This window comes from Parasteatoda tepidariorum, chromosome 7 (genome assembly GCF_043381705.1).
Source record: "Parasteatoda tepidariorum isolate YZ-2023 chromosome 7, CAS_Ptep_4.0, whole genome shotgun sequence".
NCBI lineage: Eukaryota > Metazoa > Arthropoda > Arachnida > Araneae > Theridiidae > Parasteatoda > Parasteatoda tepidariorum.
Window position 1 is genome coordinate 4,970,511 of NC_092210.1, and position 16,319 is coordinate 4,986,829.

Genomic DNA, 16,319 nt, shown 5'->3' on the forward strand with positions numbered 1-16,319 from the left:
TTTGAAGGAATTCTTATATGCTGTACTTTTATTTCATTTTTAGGACAAATTTATGTTCTTATCGCTCTAATAAATAATTACAGGTCTCAAAGTTGTCTTTAAATTCCTTTAAAAAAGTAAAGTGTCCTTAATTAAAAATTTCAGTAAATGTCTTGAAATTTGTGTATTTTCCAACTTTTTTTGAAGTTAGCAGCAAGAATAAATATTATTTATCTGAAAGAGAATTGAAGAAATTTCAAATTCTGAAATTCTGTTATACACCATGAAACAAAGTATATATAACAAAATGAATGCCTAAGTCTTCATAGCGTGTCATGTATGGTATTATTTTACTTCTATTGTTAGAGACAATTACCCTCTATTGATTTTAAGGAGAGAATTTTGTATTTTAGCTCGTATTTTTCAAGAGAGAATTCTCATTTTTTAAAAAAAAAGTTTATTTTTTTGCTTAAGTGCAGAACCTATTGAAACTATTACCAATTGCGTATCTGTAAATCCTGGAAATTGCTTTATTAGAGAATCAGCATCCTTAAATTTTGAGACAATTTAGTCCTTATTTTATGTATTGTTAATAATAGGTAATTAAAAATATCTCCTTCTGATAGTTCAATTGCCTCTTAAAAAAAGAGAATTTTCTAATAGTTAGTTTCTTTTTCCTACAACCTTTTTGGAAAAGAAGAAAAAGTAATGTAGCCTTAAAAGGCAGCAATAAATTTGTTTTTATCAAATTTTATAACCATCCTTGAACAGCTGTCCCAACTTTTTGGTTTTACAGCTAATGTTCAACTCTGTAGTCTTGTAATTTTGAACCCAATCCAGAAAACAATGAAACTCCTGGATCAAGTATTGGGAGAAAATTTGCCTTCTAGGACTTTTTGATGGAGCTAACCCACATTTACATGGCGAGGAAAACCATGAAAACCTCCTACGGTTGGCCTGGTTGTAAGGGTACTCTAAGCCATGATCGGTCTACCACTGAGAATGTTTTACGTCAGCCCTGTGGTTAGTTCAAGCTGGATGTGAAACTCAAATTGACCAGCCATTGCTGGGATTTGAACCTGGTTCACCTCTTTGAAGGGCTATCCCAGGTGCCACCATAGCTCCATCTAATTTCTGAAAAAAAGTGTCAATTTTTTTCTGGAATTACAAGAAACAGGGATAAATTTCTTCTGTTTTTTTCAATGTTATAAAAAGAAAATTTCTGCTTTTTCAAGGAAAGTACTGCATTTACAGATTCCCGAAAAAAAAATTTAATTTTTTGCACTTTTTCCTACTTATGAAAACATGATTTAAAATTACACACTGTAATCTGCATTCACAAGAATTTAAATTACAAATTATAATTTACAGTCGCATATTTTATAAATCTCATTTCAAGTTTGCATTCACGCAATTTAAAAAACACACACTGAGATTCATATTCATGCAATGTAAAAGAGAAAAAAAATTGATGAAAATTATGCTTTGATATTTTTTTTATTAAAATGTTGATAATTTATGGATATATGTTTCCTATATCTTCCTATATTTCTTCTTGCTAAAATTTAAGTAATTCTTTCAATTTTTTAAAATATATTTTGAACTTTTTGGATTTTAATTTTCAGCTCTTTTGTAGCTGATGAAAGTATTACAAATTATGAATATTCCCACAATGTGTATCATTTTTTAATTTAGCTTCAGATTCATAAACATGCATGGGATATACACTATTCATAAACATTCATGAAACTCGCTGATATAGGAAGTTCATCTTTTTTACTTTAAATGTTTCAAGGGTTTTGAGGGTTGGTGAGACAAATAATTATAAATCCAGGGTTGAAAAAAACAAATAGTTTTGCTTGGTATTTACTTACTTTTTTAAACCCTGGTTTAATAAATATTGATCTCAGACCATGCAGAATACGTAAAAACTTGTAACATTTAAAAAAAAGAATCAGTATTGCTTAGAAGCTCTGGACAGTTCCTTGACATATAAATTTTTTTTTGCAAATATGTCCTCTCTTTATTAAACAAAATTAAATGATGCTAAGATTTTAATATTTTTTTCTTACTGTAAAATTTGTACCTTTGTATTTTGGAATTTTGTTATTATAATTTCTAAGCATGATTTTATTTTATTTTTTTTTAAAGGAAAATTTAATTGAAAAGCTGTTATAAATTATTCTTATACGAATTATATAGTTTTTTCTGTTATTTTTCGCTGGAAGATGGATCGCTAGTTTACTGCATCACTAGTTTGATGTGAGACATTATAAAAATTTGTGCTACTAGTTTTTGAAGCAGTATTACAATTTTGCTCCTCTAGAGCAGTTATGACTCAGGGGATGGAGCATTCACCTTCCAATGAGCTGAACTGAGTTTGAATCCCAGCAATGGCTGGTCAAAACTAATTCCACATCTGTCTCGCACCAACCACAGTGCTGACTTGAAATATCCTCAGCGGTAGACGAGTCATGAATTAGAGTCCTCTTACCGTCAGGCTAACCGTGGGAGGTTCCTGTGGTCTTCCTCTCCATATAGTCCAAATGCAGGTTAGTTACATCAAAAAGTCTTCCATGAAGGCAAATTTTTTCCAATACTTGATCTAGGAGTTTCCTTGTCTTCTGGATTGGGTCCAAAATTACAAGGATACGTAGTTGTTCATTAGTAGTTGTAAACTCAAAAATTGGGTCGGCAGTTCAACCACGGTTATAAAATGAAATTTTACAGTTATAAAATAAAATTTTTCTCTTCTGCTTAGCTGGTGTGGATGAATCTGACTAATCCATCTGAACATAAAGTTGCGTGGGACATGTCAATGTGTGTCAGTAACACGGCTGGTGTGGAAGCAAAGCGACTAATGGCAAAAGCATTCAAAACTGCTCTCTCCCCCCCTCAGACACAGCAACTGGTATCGGAGCTAGAGGTGGATCCTAAACTTGTTTATCATGTAGGGCTAACTCCAGCAAAGGTAAGCATCTGGTAATAACATGATGCATAGCGTTTTTAAAAAGTGCTTAAAGGTGCTTAGTTTCGACTTTCGTTTTTTAAAAGCCCTTAAAAGTGCTTTTTTCATTAGGTGTTTTTAAAAATTGCTTAATTTTTTCCTTTCTGAAAATGAGATTTTTCTTTATCGTGTCAATTTTCGCTGTGTATTATGCAAAAGTGTGGTTTTCACAATTCATTCAAACACAATGCATTTCGGCCTATCATCGGTCCATAACGTATGAAAACGCCAATCATGTGACATGTTTGATGAAATACGCGCGAGTCTGCAATCGTGCCTACTGAGCTGGGTTCAGTGAGTTTCTTGCACTCTCATGTGCAACTCTGCTGCATTGTGCAAGATATTCTCGATTTCAAGCTTCATTTTCCACCCTCTGAAATCGAACCAAAAAATCTCTCAATTTTTTTATATCTTTTTAGCTCAATTTTCCCCTTTTGAAAATGAAATTGTTTTCTTCTTTTTTTTATAATTTTCACCACATATTATGCATTGTTCTATTCACCCAGAATCTATTTCAGCGTGCCGTTGCTCCATAGTGTATGAAAGCGTCAGTAGTGTGTGAAAGCGCTTTACCATGTCAATTTTTGTCACATACTAAGCGAAAGTGTGCTTTCCACGTTGTTCTATTCATTGTTTTCATAATTCATTCACCCACTATCTATTTTGGCATATGAAAGCGCCAATCATTTGACATGTTTGATGAAATGCTTGCGAGTCCTCATGTGCATCTACTGAGCTGGGTTCGGTGAGATTATTGCACTCTCATGTGCTGCATTTTGCAAGATATTCTTAATTTCAGGTTTCAATTTCCACCATCTGAGATCGAACTGAAAAATCTTTCGATCACTTTTTAAGGGCTAATATAATCGAGAAAAGAGTTCTTTGTCAGGAACTAGTTATTTTATCATGATTCTGTAAAGTTTTTGAAAATTATTTTTTGCGTTTTGTTAATGTATATAGTGCTTAAAAATATTTTTTGAGTGCTTAAAAAGTACTTATTTTTGGTTGATAGATTTGGCTATGCACCCTGTTTTAATTTTGCCTCATTTGTGCTATGAAAAGTTAGTAAAAAAAGTACAGAGATGCAGCTGATAGTTCGAGGTTATTTAAAATAAAGCATTATGCAAAAGATGCGACATATTTTAATTTTTAATGAAAAACTTGAATTTTCTTTCAAAATAACTTGTCAAGATTTATTAAATTAAAAAATTTATTGTGCTGATGCTTATATTTAACAATTTTTTAAACTTTTTCATAGTTTCCTGAGTTAGTTGAGATGAATCCTACAATAGCATTTGAAACGCTAATACGTTTGATGTCGTCCAATCAAATAACTGAGTATGATTTTATATTTATATCCTTTTTTTATTTAACTAACATTGATGTCTAAACTAAAAACAACCATTTATAGAAAGGTACCTGAAATTTGTCACTTCTGACACATTTTCTTTTTTTGTGATTTAATTAAAACTATTTACAATGTTTCATAGTCACTACCCTTTGTGCATTTTTTTTAGAATATTTGTCAAAAATAAAACAAGAAAAAGCTCTTATACAATAGGGGTCAAAAATTAATAATTAGGGAAGCAACGGAAACGTTAAAAAAATATGGTATAGATATGATTTGAGTGTATGTAATATGTCTGTATAATTATTATATATTTTTATAATTTATTAATACACTGGAAAGATGCTATGAATTGTGGAATTTTAATTGTCACTAAATTAATGCTTAAAATTAAATATCTATAAAATACTGTTCGTTGTTTATTATGTTCAATAAGTACATAGCAATTAATAAATGTAGTTTTACGTGCTTTAATTATTTTCAGAATTATAGATTTTGGAAATTTACCTTCGGATAGTAGATCCTATTTGTTCACCCTAAAACTCCTACCCTAGTCTCTTTGATTGCTTAATTAATTTTTTTTTCCAAATGCATTTCCTTTTATTTTTTTTGCAATCATATGTACTTTTCTTTGTTAACATCAAAATAAACCATCTTCAAAATCGACATTTTTGCACACAATTGTTTCAAACCAGTGTTTACCAATGTAAATTTGGCAAAAGTACTATGCAAGTTTCCCACAGTCCTTAAAAACTGCTTAATTTTTATTTTGAAAACTAAAGGCCCTTAAAAATACTTATTTTTGGTACAAGGTTTTTAAAAGTCCTTAATTTCTTGTTAAATTGAAAATTTTTTCTTTCACCTAGAACAGTGGTTACCAACTGGCGACCCGCGAACCAAAATATATTAGTTGTCATTTCTTTGCGGACAATTTTCATAGAAAATCTATATGAGTTTTAAATACTTTTAAATTTTATATCTTAACAATTTTATATCTGTTTCACATTAATTGTTTAATACATAGGTGCACATTAAAGTTATTGTAGCCAGAATTTTTTAACATGCAATTAAATATTTTTAAAAATCTACTTCTTATTTTTATTTGTAATTCAATACTTTTGTTTTGTACAACTTGATAAAAATCTGAAAATAATATTTAATGTTTCTTCAAACATAAAAGAGTTCTATATAAAATTTTGATAAAGTTGTGGCCCTGGTGTTTTTAATTGCGGCCCCCGGCCTCATGTAAGTTGGAAAACCCTGACCTAGAATGAGACCCTGGAATGAGGATAGAGCGTATTGAGAGACTAGAAAGAATATATGCGAGGGGGAGGATACAGAAGGCATGCCCTTGTTGTGGTAGTTTTATTAAAATATTCTTCTTTTTGCCTGTGTGAGAGATTTGAAAGAAAAGATTAGAGTGTGGGGCTGCATGTTGGAGAGATTATTTATTTATTATTTTTTTTAGTAAGTTCTGAGGTGGTCACATTGATTGTCACTATCGACAGAGTTCAAGAAATTAAATTCTACTAGTAGTGCTTATATAAAAGAAGTAACACAAAATCAAAGAAACAACTATCAAAGAAACAACTCAATCAAACAAACTCAATCAAAGAAACAACTATTTCTAAAAAAAATGAAGAATCAAATGTGTATGATATTTAAATGTGTTACAATTAACTAAGTTTTTTAAAAGCAGTTACTTTTTTTAAAATTCATAATTGTATTAAAATAAATAGTCCTGTAATAGATACAATTATATCAATGCTTGCAATGTTTGTTTTAAAGGTAAATAATTGGCACTGTCACTGTGGGATATATATTTTTGATAATAAATAATTATTATACTATTTTTTTAATGTCCTTAATTTTTTAGAGAAAACTCCATAATTTTTTCAATAAAAGTTCTTAGAACTCATTAATTTTTGCTTTGACAAAATAATGGGAGCCCTGAACTGGAATATTAAGAAGCTTGATGAAATTTTTTTGTTTATTTTGAACAAATTTTACTTCTAATAAAATTGTTGAATGTTAAAAATAATGTACTCCAAATTATTTATTATCACAGTTTTAAAATGTCTTATGTAAAATAACAAAAAATTTCTATCTCAAATTATTGCCCCTAATACCTATAAATGGTGCTCCAAATAGTTCCAAAAATTTAAAAATAGATATATATTTTTGATTGTTACGAAATGAATGCGAATCAAATAAGTAAAAGTATCTGCTGCAAAAAATCTGATTGTATCTCTCTTAATGTTTGAGCCTTTCGTAAGAAAAAAAGAACTGTTGTATTTTAAGTTTCAAAAAAACTGTGTTTCATTCAGAAACATACATGTTTTAGTAATCATTTCATAATATTTTTTCACAAAGCCTATTGTATTGTAATCTCTTACCATGCATCATTACAGATATTTAATATTATTGTTGAATATATATATATATATAAAAGTTCAAAATATAGAGAAAATCTGGAGAGAAAAAAAGATATCTCTTCATCAGCTCACACAATTATATCCACAAAAAGGAGTGCTTTCTAATATTGTATTAATGTAGCCAAAGTAAAACATATCAATTATTTTGTCTTGGCTATATTGATAAAATATTAGAAAGCACTCCTTTTTGCGTATATAATCGTGTGAGCTGATGAAGAGATTGATGAGATATCTTTTTTTTTTCCTGAATTTTTATTCGTTTTTTTTATGTTTTCTCTACATTTTGAACTTATTTTATGAGTTCTATATTTTTGCAGCTTATGCACAGTAAATAAAACTTAATGATTTTGTTCGTTTTTTTTTGTATTTATTTATTGTGCTATATATATAATCAGATAAAAAAATTTCTAACATAATTGCTAACATTTTTATGTATTTCCAGCTATTTCACAGTACTGGTCAATATGGAGTTATCTTTACATTCCATGGAAGTAGTGAATAGGTTAACCACAGTAAGAATTAATTTCTTTATTTTTCCTTTTCTACTCATACTATGCTTTTGTAAGCGTTATTGTTGTGATTCTTGTGCAAGGGCTGCTGAGATAATCAAAACACACTCACCCATAGCCAAGCACCTATCCCCAATTTTTAAGGCTTCATCTTTTAACAGCCATTATAGGAATGCCACGTAATTTTAACCCAGGTCAGACGAGCTGGACAATGCTGTGACTGGTACCTGTCTCTCCAAAATAACCAATGAGGGGGTTTTCAGGCTTAACAGATTTGACCTTGCTACGTATACATTTATTCAGATTCCATAGTTGAACCACCAGGAGAGCAAGTGATATATTTACTGGAGTATCCGACAGGAGGGATTGTATTCTGGGGGTACCCTGGAATTCTGGGTTTTTCGTATCTTTCTTACGGATACTCTTCCGAATTTCCTCTGGAAACTAGATGCAGGGCATGGTATTATTAGAATTCTGTGTATTTCAAGACCATCGAATGACCATGACTTCTGCGAATCAAAAACTTGTAATCCGACAAAATTTTGAAGCTTTTTCTAAATCGGAAAGCGTTTACATTACATTCTTTTAACAATTGCATGAACGACTACATCTTACATGATTCTTCTGCCAATTTGATTTGGTGGATTTTCGCCACTTTGAATACTCGGAACTGTGACAGAATCTGCTAATATTGTAATTCTTATTCGCGCGATTTCAATAACAAATATTGATTTATGTATTTACCTGATTTAAAAACTACACATTGCGATTCATGTTCATGCTATTTAAGAATCGCACATTGCGATTCCTATTCAAGCAATTTTAAAACCTAATATTGCGATTCATATTCACGTGTTTTTAAAATCCAATATTGCAATTCGTATTCCTGTGTTTGTTATATCAAACATCGACTTTCGCATTTATATGTCATTTAAATAATACAAATTGCGATTCATATCCATGTCATCTAAAAATTTTGCACAGTTATTAGTATTTACATGATTTAGAAATTCAACATCGCAATTTGTATTTTTGCGTTTTTAAAATCCGATATTTTTATTCATATTTATGCGATTTTTAAATCCAATATCGCGATTCTTGTAAGAAGTCCGTTTTTTCTTGAATTAATTACATTAAAGGTGTGATATTCTGCATTAGTAGGTAATTTAATTATAAATGTTGGTTTAAAAAATTATATGAAACATGCTTGTTTGTTTGTTGGCTATTAATTTTTTCCCATAACATTTTCAGGGCGTTTCATTTTGTGCCACAATTAGGGTTTTACATGATAATCAAAACATGTAATACAATAATTATAGTAAAAAGCTCTCACAATTTTAAAATTCTGTGCATCACTATTGTTAAAAATTATGTGTAGTTGTTTAATGCAACATTCTTACTTTTACATACTGTTATGAATTCCAATATGACTGAAATAATATTATTTTTTTCTCTTACAGTCAGTAGATCTTCCAACAGAATTCATCCATTTGTATATATCCAACTGCATCAGCACATGTGAAACAATTAAAGACAAATACTTACAAAACAGGCTGGTACGACTAGTGTGTGTATTTTTACAGTCACTAATCAGAAATAAAATTATCAATGTTCAAGTAAGTTTAATTTAATTTTTTTAATGCAATTTATTACTCTATTTGAATGATCTGTAAGTTAACATAATTTAAGTTAAGAAAACAGTACATAGATTAATTCCAGTAGAACAAAACCACCTCTCCACAGCTCTTGGAATTGCATTTTACCTTTATTTATTCTTCCCCTCAACCACTGTGGTGTTTCTTGTTTTATTTTTTTATCTTTTTTCTCTCTTGACTACTGTGGTTTTTCTAGTTTTGTTTCTCACCTTTATTTTTCCATTTTTTGTTGGCAACTTTACATATAATATTTCACATCATTTTTGTTTCTTATTCATGTCTGACTAATCTTGAAAATGGGTGCCTATTTTTAAGTGCTTGAAACAAAAATCTACTGTTATTTTCAATTTCTATATTTTTGAAGTGAATGAAGTTTTTAATCAAGTTAAAATAGTAATTATGCATTAAATTTTGAAGTTTTGAACTAACATAAAAGCAATTAGTAAATAAAAAGAAAGCCTTATGTAATCAGTTTTTTACCTAAAGTAATTGTGATATGAATTTGTTTTAATTCTTTATTAATATACTGCATTGAGTTCACAATATATTAGAGTTACCTACATTATTGATATTGCTTCTGAACATTTAACTCATGTTAAATTTCAAACACCATAAATAATCAAGGTTTTGTTATTCTTTGACTAATGTTTGAATCCATATAATTTTCCATTCTGTCTCATTGTCTGATATTGAAAAACAGCAACATACGAACCTTATATTTACCGATATTACATTGGAGTCATCTTCATCATAATTGGCCTGACAGCCCAATAGGGGCCAATGCCTACCTCTGAAGATTTCTCCATAACGACTTCCGATTTATCTTTGATCTACGATTCTTTTCACTAATTGCAAGAGAGCCACAATGACTCAGGGGATAGAGCTTTTGTCTTCCAATGAGGTGAACCAGGTTCGAATCCCAGCGATGGCTTGTTGATATGAATCTCGCATCCGGCTTGCATCGACTACAGTGCTTATGTGAAATATCTTTGGTGGTAGACGGATCATGGGTTAGAGTTCCTTTGCCATCAGGCTAACCGTTAGAGGTTTTCGTGTTCTTCCTCTCCATGTAACGCAATTCCATTTAAAAAGTCCTCCACGAAGACAAATTTTCCCAATACTTGATCCAGGAGTTTGACATTGGAGTACTAATTTCAAAAAGAAAAACCATAAACAAAAATGTTAAATTATTGAGTTTATTTGGGAGAATATATAATTGTCATAATTGCCAACTCTACTGGATTTTTTCTGTAGACTATTGGATTTTGTCAGTTTCACCTGGTCTACTGGGTTAGTAAAATTTCTCCTAGTTTTTTTACATTTTAGAAAATTCCCTAAAATTGAGTAATTTTTGCACAAATTATTGCTTGCTTGAATATTTAAATAAGTGTTACTAATACATAATGAAGTGAGCCTCATTTATAAAAATCAGTTAACAATCTTTGATGAATTAAATGTCTATATNATTCATTTGATTTGGTGAATTTTCGCCATTTTGAGTTCTTGGAGCTGTGACGGAATCTGCTAATATCGTAATTCTTATTCGAGCAATTTCAATAACAAATATTGATTTATGTGTTCACCTGATTTAAAAACTACACATTGCGATTCATGTTCATGCTATTTAAGAATCGCACATTGCAATTCCTATTCAAGCAATTTTAAATCGTAATATTGCGATTCATATTCACATATTTTTAAAATCCAGTATTGCAATTCGTATTTCTGTGTTTGTTATATCAAACACAGACTTTCGTATCTATACGTAATTTAAATAATTCATTTTGCGATTCTATTAGTATTACACGATTTAGAAATTCAACATTGCAATTTGTATTTTTGTGTTTTTAAAATCCAAAAATTTTATTTATATTTACGCGATTTTTAAATCCAATATAGCGATTCTTGTGAGAAGTCAGTTTTTTCTTGAATTAATTACATTAAAGGTGTGATATTCTGCATTAGTAAGTAATTTAATTATAAATGTTGGTTTAAAAAATATATGAAATATAAAACATGCATGTTATATAAATTTTTATTGATTTTTTCACATGAAATTTTCAAGGCGTTTCATTTTGTGCTACAATTAGGGTTTTACATGATAATCAAAGCATGTAATACATTAATTATAATAAAAAACTCACAATTTTAAAATTCTGTGCATCACTATTGTTAAAAATTATGTCTAGTTGTTTAATGCAATATTCTTACTTTTGCATACTGTTATGAATTCTAATATGACTAAAATGACATTATTTTTTCCCCTGCAGTCAGTAGATCTTCCAACAGAATTCATCCATTTGTATATATCCAACTGCATTAGCACATGTGAAACAATTAAAGACAAATACTTACAAAACAGGCTGGTGCGACTAGTGTGTGTATTTTTACAGTCATTAATCAGAAATAAAATCATCAATGTTCAAGTAAGTTTAATTAAATTCTTTTTTTTTATGCAATTTATTACTATATTTGAATGATCTGTAAGTTAACGTAAATTAAGTGAAGAAAACAGAACATAGATTATTCCAGTAGAACAAAACGACCTCTCCACGGCTCTTGGAATTGCATTTTACTTTGATTTATCCTTCCCCTCAACCATTGTGGTTTTTCTGGTTTTGTTTTTTATCTTTTTTCTCTCTTGACTACTGTGGTTTTTCTGGTTTTGTTTCTCACCTTTATTTTTCCATTTTTTGTTCACAACTTTACTTAAGCAACTTAATATTTCACATCATTTTTGTTTCTTCTCATTCATGTCTGGCTATTCTTGAAAATGGGTGTCTATTTTTAAGTGCTTCAAACAAAAATGTACTGTTATTTTCAATTTTCTTTTTATTTTTGAAGCGAGTACGTTTTTAATCAAGTTAAAATAGTAATTATGCTATAGATTTTGCAGTTTTGAATTAACAGAAAAGTAATTACTACAAGGATATTTATTTAAGCTTTAAAAAATATTTTTTTCTATACAAAAAGAATATATGAGAAAGTTTGATAAGAATACACAATTCTAGATAACCTACAGATCAATGAATATAATTTTCCTATTAACACAGATATTCAAGTTAGTCATATGATACCGAATAGAAGTTTTTTGACATCAGTTGGTTTCAATTATTAGGTTTACACCCTCTAACACCTATCCATTACTTGATAAGGAAACCTGGTTAATACCTACTTGAGAGTAAACCTCCTGCAATTTACAGGAGAAAAAAATGAGATAGCAATGCATACCTGTAAAGCACTAGGACTAATGGAGTTGATATATTAGCAATTAATCATTCATCAAGTGTCTGAATAAATGTTTCATTTACATGAGCACCTCAAAGACTATTTCTGTTCTCTTTTTTTACCCCAGCTGTGTTATACAGTCTTCAAATTGATAAGAAAACGAAAGAAATTTTCAGTGGGGAAGAAGCATTAAGAGTATTTAAGAAGTCATTTCAGCTTGTGGGGTCTCATAATCTGTGTCCCCCAGATGAAAAGATGCCACTGTGGGAATAATTAGTATCATTTTCTCTCCTTTCTTTGCAATGATAAGATAAGGTGACAGGAGAAAGAATGATTCTTTGGTAGTGAAATAGCTTAACAGTATTTTTAGTTATAGATAAGGCAAAATTTACATGCTTTAAAAATGGTGACAAGTTACATATTTTTTCCCCTTGGAATTTAAAGTAGAAATAGTTTTCTTTTCTTCCAATTTAGAAAAAATGGTGTCAGGTTTGAAGAGAAAATAAGGTTTCAGGGCAAAAATGAATGTCCGGTTACGGGAGTGTCCGTTTGTACACAATGGCTTATGCATAGAAGATTCACTGGTAATAAAAAATGTGTCAGTATTGAGAGGCGTCCGTTTTGTTGGAGTGCCCATAACATGAGGTTTCACTGTATATATAATTAGTATTTATTAAAAATATTTTTTTCATTGGAATTATCTTTTTATAAACAAGTTTAATAATTCTATGCAAAAAGTTTTATTTAAAATTCGCTTAACCTTATGTAACTAAACATTCATTTACCTCTACTAGTTTTGCAATTTCGAGATTTCCCTTTTGAGCTCACAGTACTGGTAAAATGAGGTGATAAACATGGCTATATGTTTGATATTTATTGAGATTTGCTGCACAAAATCATCGTCTAACAGTCAAATGTTTAGTTGCATCAAAATCATTGAAGACATTTAGAATATTGAAAAGCCCATAGAAAACACAGCTAAAAGTGGAGCAAACAAACAAAAGAATTTGTAGTCTATCTAAGAAACGCATAGAATGAAAACTACATATGACTGCAACTGTCTATTTGTGAAGAGCACACTTAAAATTTTCCAAAAGTGAAAATGATGATTCTTTCAATCTTTCTATTTTCTTATAGAAATATTAATTAACTTTCAAGTTATGCTAACTTGTTACTAAGAAATCGAAGAAATATAAAAATATACTTATTTTTAATTCATAGTCAAATGACTGTGATAATTGAATTCATGATGAAGGGAATTCATATAGCCGATGATTAGTCACAAATTAATACTGAATTAAGTTTAATTATCTATGATTAAAAAAGTTATAGAAAATATGGCAAAATTCTCAAAAAGTAAAATTGACATTAAGTGACTTAACTTTCTAACCCTGAAAGTTACTAAACTTTCAGGGGTCATATTTTCTAGATTGTGATTACCTTTCTTAGTTTGAGAATCAAACATCCAAAAAGAGTTGGTATATTTCATTTAATTAAAAAAAAATACATTTGATAATTTCTCTGATTTTATAACTAGCATATATAAGGTCAATCCTTTGAACTACTAAAATTGCATTTTAGTATGTGATAATCTGGATCATTAGATCAAAAGTTATTAGGTGTCTTTTTTTTAAATTCATACTCTGTAACACTTATCTCTCTTTTATTTTAGTTTTTCATTGTGCATCAAAGTTGTAAAAATAATTCACATTTCATTGTGTATTTTACAATCATGCTCTTCTATTTCAGGATTTATTCATTGAAGTTCAAGCATTTTGCATAGAATTCAGCCAAATACGTGAAGCAGCTGCACTATTCAGACTGCTGAAGCAAATTGATAACGGTGAACAAACATCTGGACAATCCATTCCTAATTCCCAGTCAAATATGGGAAAATAATTTATTTATATTTGCTTTGTTCTGTTGCATCTTTTTTTAAAAGAAAAACAATGAATTAGAAATAATAAAAATGTTTTGGTATATTTTTATTGTCAAAAGCAATATATTTTTACCCCCTTGTTAAAAATTTGTATTAGTCCTACTTTGGAATAAGCTGTTTTGGGGTAACTTTTTTGTTACACTACAAAAGCATGTTATTTATATTATTATTTTATAAACAAACGTAGTATTTATAAACAAAATTGGCAAACTATTTCAATTATGTTTTAATTATATGCCTATATATAACTTAATTAAAAGATAGTCTAAAATCATTTCTCATTGTTATTGGTACATTCTTATTGGTCAGATAAATCACAATGATTAAATTTTTGATAAATGAAGACGATATAGAAACCAACAGATTAAAATTAAAAGGTATTTTTTATCTACATAATATTTCTTTACCCCCTTTTCAATTTTTGTGTGTCTGTCCGTGGTGTCAAAATGCTGTGTCGAATGTCTTGTAACCTCTTTTAATTTGAACACAAAGCAGTCTTAACCTCATATCCTAAAAATGATTTTAATATTTAAATTAAGAAAGAAAGAGATTATTGAAAAATGAATCTTTTGCATTAGTTTAGTATTAGCTATTGTTACGAAATAAGCTGTAGACGATTCTTTTCGGAAGTTCTTTAATGTTTAATGATTTTTTACAAACTTGGTGATCAACAAGACTTGCATTTCAGGGCTGGCTCACCGAATTAATATTTTTAAAGTTATCTGAAATGGCATGCTTATTTTGTTTATAGTTATGCTTTTAAAACGTGTTTTTATGAAAATAAGTCATTTAAAATCAATGGCAATTGAAATAATGATGAAAAATAAGTTATGAACTATAAAGCAAAGTTAATAAAGAAATGGTGCCAATTCATAAGGGAAGCAGTAAAAAAAAAAGATCGCCATTCTGTTATTGATGTTAGCTTAATTTTGGTGTTGGTGGTGGTGTTGTTTTTGATACATAATAAATATACAGGTAAAGGTACTGTTGCAACAGATTTTGTTCAGTCTACTGAAAGAGATATGTACTGGACAAAATTAAATATTAATTGTGGTAAATTTTGAGTATCAGGACATGGTTTTGAAAAACAGCGTCATGCCTAACTCTACTGATTACATATAATCTTAATTTTTTTGAACTGAACTGAAGAAAGTATTTTGCTTAGGTTAATAACGTAAAGCCAATGGGAAAAATAAAATAAAAATTTAATATTTTAGCTGTCTTAAAGTTGTTGTAATATCTTATATTTGAGAATCTGATGTTGCACAACTCAAAAAATTGTGTCAGGGAACACTTTATTTCGAGTGTATCTTTACACCAAAAATGGTGGCAATTGGTTTACATCAAAGTGGAGTAGGGAATAATTTTTGTAACAAACTGGCCACTAGATGGCGCAGAAAAGTTTTTTTTTTCTTTTAGGTTGCTTTGTTTCCTGAAGAGTCGAGAGTGAAAAAAAGTGAATGATGGTTTTTTTGTTACTGTGCGCAACAAAGTTTCAATTTGCTTAAAAAGTTGTCGAGATATGGCGGAGTACGCAAAAAGTAAAATTAACATAAAGGGGTCCAAACTTTGAATCGCTCTTCTGACCAAACAATATTTACCAAATTGCGGCTAACCCCTATATTCTGGGGGTCAGAAATCCGAATCCGTTGAAAAAACCAAAAACCGTCAACGACCAGGGGGGGAAGCCTACTGGTATTAATTATAAACTAACTTCTCGCACTGCTACTAAATAATCTATTTGGTGAAAAATCATTGAATAAATTTTATAAAAATTTAAATTTGAATAAAAAATTTTTTTTAAAAATCATGTCTAAATATTCACGAGTGATATATTTTCAATCTATGCATTTAATGCTCTGAAACTCGACCCCCAACAATTCCCTCAGGGGTAGCCCAGCTTCTAAATATTCAGGAATCCCTATATTTTATAGCAGATTTTGATTTACCAGAAAAGAGTACCCCGATTTGACCTACAGCTTATTGCAATTTTATTCGTGGGTGGAGATATAATTACAACAGGAAATTAGATAATAGTTTTTTTCATTCTCTTAACAAAAAAATAGTTTAACCAAGTTTTATAGAGATTAAAATTTGAATAATAATTTAGAAGCCAAATTCGTGTCTAAAAATTCACGAGTGATGTATTTTCAATCTAAACAATTAATGTTCTTCAACTCGACCTCCAACTACTCCCTCAGGAGTATCCAAACTTCTAA

The 16,319-nt window shown here is 29.6% G+C and overlaps 1 protein-coding gene across 2 annotated transcripts in view; it reads left to right on the top strand.

Moving 5' to 3' along the window:
- The window catches only part of LOC107443380 (CCR4-NOT transcription complex subunit 11), a gene marked incomplete at its 5' end in the record, with an annotated part of 30,629 nt that extends 16,486 nt beyond the window's left edge, over window positions 1-14,143 (top strand). The window contains 5 exon segments of one of the 2 annotated variants that reach the window (XM_043042356.2): window positions 2,741-2,950; window positions 4,245-4,324; window positions 7,212-7,281; window positions 8,739-8,894; window positions 13,911-14,143. In XM_043042356.2, coding sequence (XP_042898290.1) covers window positions 2,741-2,950; window positions 4,245-4,324; window positions 7,212-7,281; window positions 8,739-8,894; window positions 13,911-14,060 — 666 coding nt within the window. 2 annotated transcript variants of the gene reach the window in all.
- Window positions 14,144-16,319: the final 2,176 nt, after the last annotated feature.